This window comes from Emiliania huxleyi, assembly GCF_000372725.1.
Source record: "Emiliania huxleyi CCMP1516 unplaced genomic scaffold EMIHUscaffold_69, whole genome shotgun sequence".
Lineage (NCBI taxonomy): Eukaryota > Haptophyta > Isochrysidales > Noelaerhabdaceae > Emiliania > Emiliania huxleyi.
Window position 1 is genome coordinate 404690 of NW_005196830.1, and position 8721 is coordinate 413410.

General features: G+C 66.8%; 3 protein-coding genes across 3 annotated transcripts; 1 reads left to right on the forward strand and 2 right to left on the reverse strand.

Moving 5' to 3' along the window:
* Positions 1-327: 327 nt before the first annotated feature.
* On the reverse strand, positions 328-3451 carry EMIHUDRAFT_216424 (hypothetical protein; the record flags this gene model as incomplete). The annotated part of the gene is made up of 4 exons (XM_005762187.1): positions 328-537; positions 617-713; positions 878-960; positions 3338-3451. The coding sequence occupies 4 exons, from the start codon at positions 3449-3451 to the stop codon at positions 328-330; spliced, it is 504 nt and encodes a 167-aa protein (XP_005762244.1).
* A 431-nt stretch (positions 3452-3882) lies between these two features.
* Positions 3883-5119, reverse strand: EMIHUDRAFT_216425 (hypothetical protein; the record flags this gene model as incomplete). Its single annotated transcript, XM_005762188.1, has 5 exons — positions 3883-4123; positions 4193-4287; positions 4396-4699; positions 4821-4874; positions 4956-5119. 5 exons carry the CDS (start codon positions 5117-5119, stop codon positions 3883-3885), a joined length of 858 nt encoding a protein of 285 aa, XP_005762245.1.
* A 416-nt stretch (positions 5120-5535) lies between these two features.
* PTA6 (putative inorganic phosphate transporter) lies at positions 5536-7595 on the forward strand (the record flags this gene model as incomplete). Its single annotated transcript, XM_005762189.1, has 3 exons — positions 5536-6526; positions 6987-7141; positions 7218-7595. Coding segments are annotated over 3 exons (1524 nt in total), but the record flags the coding sequence as incomplete, so codon positions are not given.
* Positions 7596-8721: the final 1126 nt, after the last annotated feature.

The window sequence follows — 8721 nt, forward strand, 5'->3', positions numbered from 1 at the left end:
GGGGAGGCGTTGTTGGAGGCTAGGACGCAAGCGTCCGTCGCCCTTTTCAAACTCGGGGCCCACTCCGCTACGCTCCGACCCGAATTTGGAGGGCCTAAAAGTTTAAGGTGTTGCTGCGCAAAAGGGGTCGGACACCGGGCGCAGCTCATGCTAAGAGCTAGAAGAGGAGATAGAGAGAACAACCACCCTGTCCCGTTATTGCGTACACCAACACCACAAAACGCTCTCTCTCTCCTGTCCTCACTCAGGGGGGTCACAACTACCAAGTCCCTCGACTAGCTGCCACAGGGCGCAGCTGCCACAGGGCGCAGCTGGAGACGCTCCCCCTCAATCGGCATCCACCCCCACCCGCTCCAGCCCCACTTCTGCTGCCGAGAGAGCTGAATCGAAGCAAGCGAGCCATTGCATCTTGGCGTGCTCCTGGAGCGCGGCTTTCTGCGCCACGAGCACGGCGGAGTCGGCGTCGTAGCGCGCATCGTTCCCGCTCATCGCCCATTCCTCCCGTGACGTGTGTCGGCCGCGATTCGATGTCGCCACCTTCATCGCCAACGAGGACTCCCTCGACTGCAGGGGGGCTCCGGCGCGGGGAGGGACTCCGCCTGCTGCGCTGGCCGACTGCGCCCTCCTCCTCCATGGGCTCGATCCGATTCCGCAGCGGCGGTGCTGCGCGGGAGGCGGCCGCGGGCACGCTGGGCTCGATCAGCGGCTTTCCCCTCAGGTAGCGCGAAAGCACGGCTTTGGCGGATTCTTGGCTTCAATTTTACGAATGTCTTGGCACCAGCTGAAGGCTTGGGTCCGACATCGTCGGATTCGTGCACGGTATTCGGATTTTGCTATTTGCTCGTGTGGGGGTATATCGCAGATTTGTCAATGGTACCGCGTCTGCGACGCGGGCGCCTTGCGGGCAGAGCCCTTAGCCACCCTTTTATCTTGCGCGGTCAAAAAGACTGGCAAAACTCCCTCGCACAACAGTGAGCCACACCGAACGTACCGAGCGAAGGGCCGAGCGGAAGGAGGACGGGGAAGATGACTCAGAGGAGGACGAACCAGTGGAAATTCAGTTGTCAGATTCACGATGCATCCGAAGGGGACCCCAGCGCCGGCATCATCCGTAGAGGCACGAGTGTTCGAAGAGAGAGTGGATCTGAGCAACGATATGACTTGGAGGCAAATGATCGGAGTGGGAGTCAGAAATGTGGTCCTTGCGCGAGGGGAGCTCGATAGACTCGAGGGGCCAGGATACGCCGCGAGGAGGACGGAGTTGCGCAAGGCGAAAGAAGCCGCGAGAACAAGGGACCGGCAGGCGGCGGCGTCGCAGGACGAGGCAGAAGAGAACGACGCGACAGAGGAGGAAGTGACAAGGGAGAGAACGACGAGAGTGGGACGGCCGCGAGGTGGCATGAAGGTTGCAGCGAGAAGCGGCGAGAGACTGCGAAAAGAGATACGAAGAGGCAGACTCCCCAGGGTGGGCGACGGCTAGCGCATCACACTCTCCTCTCCTTAAAATCCCTGTGTGGTGACGGCGTGCCGTTCTCCCATCCCTCCCTTGGGTTGTGTGTTTTCTTTCTTTCTTTCTTTACAACACTGGGCACGGGACTGAAAAGAAAAAAGAAAATCTGCTGCTGTTCGCTTCGTACTCGAACCACCACGCCGCAACCGTCGCCGGCGCGCGACACGTTCCCGTAGGCCGGACTGTCCTCGTCGAGAGTGTGTGCCGCCAAGGCGGGGGGACGCACTCAGGGACGGTGCCGACGGGACGCGGCTCGAAGGGTGTGGCTCCGCAGCGCGGCTGTGTTAGAGTTGTTTGGTATTGCTAAAAATCTCTCTCTCTCATAAACGCCCCACATCGCAGCCCGCGGCCTTGACAGGACTAGAGGTGCCAGGCGCCCCGATCGTAAGTTATGCTCTTCCGTCTCGAGACTCGACTTCGCCTCTCACCATCCTCGCGGATACGTTCGCGGGTGGCGAAGAGGCGCGTGGGCGACGCGGCAACACAGAGCCTCGCACCCTTTCGCCCTTCTCATCACTGCCCCGGCGCCCACGCCTCGATCTTCTTGGGCAGCAGCTGGTTCGACAGGTCCTCTCCGTGGCCGAGGCAGCCGTACTCGCCCTGGCCCCAGGTAAAGACGGCGCCGTCGGCGGTGCGGGCGAGGTTGTGGTAGGCCCCAGCGGACACAGCGACGACGCGCTGGCCAGCAAAGGCCTGGACCTTCTTGGGCAGCAGCTGGCGCTGCTGATCGCTGTGGCCCAACTTGCCATAGGCTCCCTGGCCCCAGCTCCAGACGCTGCCGTCGGCGGTGGTGGCGAGGCTGTACTGCACTCCGGCTGACACAGCGACGACGCGCCGGCCAGTCAAGGCCTCGATCTTCTTCGGCAGCAGCTGGCGCTGCGTGTCGCCGTGGCCCAACCGGCCATCGACTCCAGAGCCCCAGCTCCATAGGGCGCCGTCGGCGGTGAGGGCGAGGCTGTGGTACTCTCCAGCCGACAGAGCGACGACACGCTGGCCAGCAAAGGCCTGGACCTTCTTGGGCAGCAGCTGGATCTGCTCGTCGCCGTGGCCCAACCGGCCATAGGCTCCACCGCCCCAGCTCCAGACAGCGCCATCGGCGGTGATGGCGAGGCTGTGGTACTCTCCAGCCGCCGCGGCGACGACGCGCTGGCCCGCCAAGGTCTCGACCTTCTTGGGCAGCAGCTGGCTCTGCTGGTCGCCGTGGCCCAGCTGGCCATCATCTCCAAAGCCCCAGCTCCAGAGAGCGCCGTCGTCGGTGATGGCGAGACTGTGGCTCTCTGCAGCTGAGACAGCGACGACGCGCTGGTCAGCCAAGGCCTCGACCTTCTTCGGCTGCCACTGGTTCTGCTCGTCGCCGTGGCCCAGCGGGCCGTCGCCTCCCTGGCCCCAGCTCCAGACACTGCCGTTGGCGGTGATGGCGAGGCTGTGGTACTCTCCAGCCGACACGCTCACGGCGCGCTCGCCGCCCAGCGGGGAAGGAAGGCGGGTCGGCGTGTTGAGCTGCGTCACTTCATCGCCGTGCCCGAGCAGTCCCGGCGTCCAGCTCTCAACCTTTCCGCACGACGAGAGCCGCCCCTCGCCGTCGATGAAGACGCTGTGGTGCCGGCCTGCCGCCGCCCTCGCCGGCGGGTTGGACTCGCGCAGCAACGCCATAAAGCACAGCCACCGCATGGCGCAGCCCTCGCCCTCCGGCTGCGCCGGCAGCTCGAAGCCGCGCTCTTGCGCCCACAAGCGGATGGCCTCCAGCGCAAGCGAGGCGTGGAAGAGCAGCGAGACGGCGGCGACGCGAGCGATGTCGGCGGGGTCGCAGCGAGAGAGGGCGCGCACGAGGAGCTCCGTGGGGAGGTCGAGGAGGCGGATGGGCGGCGGAGTGCTTGGCGAGGGCGCGGAGGTGGAGGCGGCAGCGAGGCGGCGCGAGCGGCGGCGCCGCGGGGTGGACATACACACACACAGGCCCTCCCCGGTCCCCCCTGGTTCCCGTACACCCTCCCCCTCCCCCGCGCGCAGCGCGGCCTCCGCAGCGGCGCGCAGCGCCGCTGCACCCCGCCGGCGGCGGGAGCGCCGCAGGCGGCTCGACAGAGCCCCTTGCACTAGCCACGACGACACACTAGAGCCGGGGCGGCCTTACGCCCACCTTTTAATCCCCAAACACACGCCACCCCGCTAGTTCTAGCATCGTTCGCCCCGCCCCGTCCAGGGGGAGGATGCCATGCCGCAAAGTGCGCGTCACAGACCTGTGAGCCAGGACGGAAAAGGTGTGAGTGAACGGCGCGCAGGTGGCAAGGAGGGCGGGAGGGCTGGAGGGCGGGGAGCGGTGAGGGCGGCGAGGGCGATGAGAGAGGGGAGGGCCGCGCGCACCCGGTCGGCAGCGACTACTCGCCGCTGCCGATAGTCGCCACAGCGTTGGCGTTGGACTGCACCGGCACTGGTTCGGGCTCCAGCTCCAGCTCCAGCAGCTGCTTTTCATCCATCTTGTCGAGGATCGCCGTGCGCTGCTTGTCGGCGGTGAAGCTCTTGGAGAGCGCCTGCTTTGCGCCCACAGCTTTTGCCAGCCGGCGCTGAACCCTCGTCGTGATCGTCACCTCCCTGTCCTCGATTTGCTCCCGCGTATACCTACCGTACTCCGTGGCTGGCGTGAGTGGCGAGTCCAAAACGGGACGGCGAGTCTGACAAGTTGAGGACCTAATCGCCCGCTGCGACACAGCAAAGTTGTAATCAAAGTCTCGCCGCGACTGCGACGTCGGCTTCACGTCCGCCGCCGCCGGCTCTTGCCCGGCCTCCGCCTCCGGTGACGCCGCCTCCGCCGCCGCCGCCGCCGCCGCCGCCTCCGCCGCCTCCGCCGCCGCCGCCGCCTCGGTCGTCTCCGCCAGCTCCATCAGCGCCACCACCGCGCGCGCATGCTCGCCGTCCGGGTCGGCCGGAGCGAGCACGACACCGCGGCGCGCCTGCTCGCGCGAGGCCGCGCGGGCGGTGGAGGTGCACCTCTCGCAAACCGCCTTGATCTTATCGCCCGACGTCTTGGCATACGCCAGCCCATCAGGCGGCGCGGCGGTCGAGTGGGCGTACTTGGCCACGATCTGCTCATTGTAGAGCTGGGCAGCGCGGTCGTACATCCACATCGAGAGCACACCCTTCTTTGCCTCGCTCTGCGTCGTCGTCTGAAGCCGCCGCCGCCTCCCCTCCCTCTGCCTGCCGCACCGCGGCATCCACTACTGCATCGGGGATCGCGTAGAGCTCCGCACTAATGGCCGCCGCGCTCGCAGCCGCCGCTGCAGTCGCAGCCGCCTCTGCCGCCTCTGCCGCCGAGTACCACAGCTGCGCGCCAGCGTTCCAACACGCCCCGCACATCCTCTGAAAGCGGCACCTGTCCCCGGGCTCGCGACTGGAGTCGAAGTAGGGCTGGCAGAGGGTCGGCGGGTCGTGTATCATCGACTGAGCGGCACACCTTGCGCCAATGCAAGGGAACCGGTGCTTTGTCGCCTGCAGCGCCGGCGCTCCATAGGGCACGCCGCGCCAGGTGTGCGGCACATATAGAGGAGCTGGGGTTGCTGACGACGTTGCCGCCGTGGAGGCCGATGGTCCGGCGCCCACGGCTTGGTTGGTAGCCATCCCCGCAACCTCGGACGGCGCGGAGGGCAAGCCCCCCGCGCCGTCCAGCACCCCCGTCGAACACGGGGGCTGAGCGTCGAACACGCGTCGAACACGCCCGTGTTCGACGGGTGGGGGGCAACCAGTTCCGGCGCTCCCCATTGAAAACCCGGCGGCTGGCTGGGCCTCCACTCCAAGTAGGAGGCATGTCGTCCACCTGCGTCGCCGGGGTCTTCGACTGCGCGAGTCCGCTCGCCGACCCGGACACCTGTGCTCCATACAATGACGCCTACATCTCGCAGGAGCATAATCTCGGCCTCCTCGTCGTTGCCTCAATGGTCGCCGCCTTCATGTGATTGCCACTGCCACCACGCCCGCCGCTGCCGCACGCCACCACGCCACCACGCCACGTCCTGCTCGCCACCAGGTGCTTCACGATCGGTGCCAACGACTCTGCCAACGCCTGGGGCTCGACGGTGGGCTCCGGCGCCGTGCCTCTCTCTGTCGCGGTGACGCTCGGCGGGTTCGGGGAGTGGCTGGGCGCGACGCTGCTCGGGTACGGCGTGTCGGACACGATCAAGAAGGGTGTTGCCGACACCACCGACCCCGACTGCTGGGCGTGCGGCTACTGCGACAGCGGCATGGCCGTGTACGCCGTCGGCATGCTGTGCGCGCTGCTGGCGGCGGCCCTCTTCCTGCTGCTCGCGACGTTCGCGGCGATGCCGGTGTCGACGACGCACGCCATCGTCGCGGGCGTGGTCGGGATGACGATGGTTGGCTCGGCGGAGATGGACGGCGTCGCCTGCCTCAACTGGGCGTGGAGTGGAGGACTCACCTCCATCGTCGCGAGCTGGGCCATCTCGCCGCTCTTCTCGGGCGCCGTCGCCTTTGCCATCTTCCGCGCCACTAAGTTCGCCGCCCTCGACGCCGCGCGGCCGGGCTCGGCTGCTCTGCTCCTCTCCCCCTTCCTTTACTCGACGGCGGCGTGGGTCATGACCTTTCTCATCATGCTCAAGTCGCAGCCGACCAAGCAAATCGAGCGCTCCACGCAGGCGCTCACCGCTTGCGTCGTCGCCGGCCTGACCCACGCCTACGCCTCCCTGCTGGCCCCGCGCGTGCGAGAAGCGATGCCGACCGTGCGCGCGCTGCGGGCCGAGCAGGAGCAGTCCCACCGGGCGGTGCGTGAGCTCTCGGCGAGGCTGGTGCGGCTCGAGGCCGCCTACCGCAGCCTAGAGCAAGCTCACTCTGCGCGCAAGCCGCCCTCCGCCGGATTGTTGGGCGCCCTCCGCGAGCGGATCGGCGCGGAGGACCCTGCCGCCTCCCCCTCCCCGGGCTGTGCGCCCGAGCCCGGCGCCGAGGTGCTCGAGGTGCGCCGATCTCCCTCTCCTCCTACACCCTCCCTTCACCGGTCCCCTCCCCGCGGCCGCCGTCCCCACGACCCCCCCCCCCCCCCCTCCCCCCGCTGCGCGGCGAGCGCTCTCCCTCGCCCCACTAGTGACTGGCTGGCCGACCACTGAACGGCGAATCGTGCCTGCCGGAGGTGCGGCGAGAGCTCTCCCTCGTCGACTCGCTCGCCTCGAAGCACGCAGACATGCTGCGCGCCATGGCGCTGCAGCCGCAGGCGACGCCACCGGCGGCGATGGGCGGAGGGGGGCTGCGCACGAGCGGGCTCGACGAGGAGGGCGGCGAGACAGGCGAGGCGGGTCCGCTGCCCCCCCTGGCGAGCGAGTGGAGCCCTCCCCTTGATCTTCGGCGGAACGACTCCTCAGGCGCCAACTGCGCGAGCGAGTGCGGATGCTGGGCCGAAGAGCCGGAGCCAGGCGAGAGAGCGGCGAGGGCGCGGTGAGGTGGGGAGGCGGCCTTTGACACGCCACTGCTGTGGGAACAGGCGAGAGCGCCGAGGACGCGGTGCACGTCTTTCGGTACGTCGTCGTCTTCGTCGCGTTCCTCGAGTCCTTTGCTCACGGAGCAAACGACACGGCCAGCCCGACCTCAGACTCGTCCGCCCGTGAACCCCCGAGGTCGCCCCGAGGTCACCCCGAGGTCCGCCGACACGTAGGCCAACTCGACTTCGGCCTTCTCCGCCGTGTACACCGCCTTCTCGTCCGACATGGCCGAGTGCGACTCGACGGCCACACCGTGGTGGGTCATGTCCGTCGCCGGCGCCTTCGTGGCCCTCGGCGTGGTGACGCTGGGCTACCGGGTGATCCAGACGCTCGGCAGCGACATCGCCGAGATCGACTTCCACATGGCGTTTTGTGTCGAGTCCGCCTCGACGGTGACCGTCGTCGTGGCAACCTGCCTCGGCCTCCCGATCTCGTCGACGCACTGCCAGGTGGGCGCTATCGTCTTTGTCGGCATGGCAAAGCACGGGCTGCACGGCTCGGACTGCGCCCTCTTCGGCAAGATCGCGCTGACTTGGGTGGCGACGATCCCGCTCGCCGCTGCGATTGCGGCGCTGATGATGCTACCGGCGCGCGCGGCGATCACTCTGTGAGAACGTGCGCCCCGCGGGGCAGTATGATGAGAGTTTTCCGGAGTTGACCAGCAGCTAGCACGCGGTTTGACCACTGCACTTTGTTTATTTTTGTCCCACCCGCAATAGCTCTAGTAAGAAAGGGTTAGGAACCTACAACCACTACGACCAATTCCACACATGAAACGTCGCTCGTCGGGTGCCCAGCAATTGGCTAGAGTCTATAACGTCGCGCTCTCGCTTAGCCCCCTCCTCTCTCCCACATGCCCTTACTTCTTATAGTTCTTTCACGCACAATTCAAAGTATTGCTCACGCACTTGCTCAAGAGCCGTGTCATTTCACACGATTCAATACACGTGACACATCGCCACAGTAGGCTCTACACACACTACACTCTACAGGTACTCGAGGCCGAGGAGTCGCCGCATCGCCTCAAATAGGGGGAAGGTGAGGATTGCGTGCGGGCCGAGCCTGAGGTGTGGAGGAAAGGGGGGGGGAGATGTGTCAGCAAACGTTGCGCGCGAGTGCGGGGATCGGGCCAGGGCACCTCCCCCGCATCAAGGCGCACCGCCGTGTGACACCAGACAGGGCAGAGGCGGCGGCCTCACGGCGCAGTGAGAGTGTGGCGATGCGGCACGGAAAGCGAGGGTGCGTGTCTCGTGCGCGCGCCTGAAATAGGTTGGCAGCCAGCCGTTGAAGAGCGCGAGAGGGCCCTCCTGTGCAGAGGTGGCCCCGAGATCAGCCGAGATTGGTCGAGATGGAGCCGCTGCCGGCGCGACGCCTCTCCTGCCGCAGCAGCCGCAGCAGGACGGAGGCGAAGCCGTCGGCGGGGTCGGCAGAGGCCATGACACGGCTCTTGAGCAAGTCGAACGGCGCGGCGACCTAGGGGTAGGGGTAGGGTTAAGGATAGGCTTATAGCTCTTGAGCAAGTCCCTGGGGGTAGGGGTAGGGTTAAGGATAGGCTTATAGCTCTTGAGCAAGTCCCTAGGGGTAGGGGTAGGGTTAAGGATAGGCTGAGGCTTCACTGTGGTGGCGACGACGCCGGTGATGAGGGAGACAACGACGTGCAGCCTGCGGAGGAGGACATGCACATGTGCAGGAGAGAGGGTGGCGGCGAAGGGAGGGGAGGGGAGCGGAGCGGGAGCG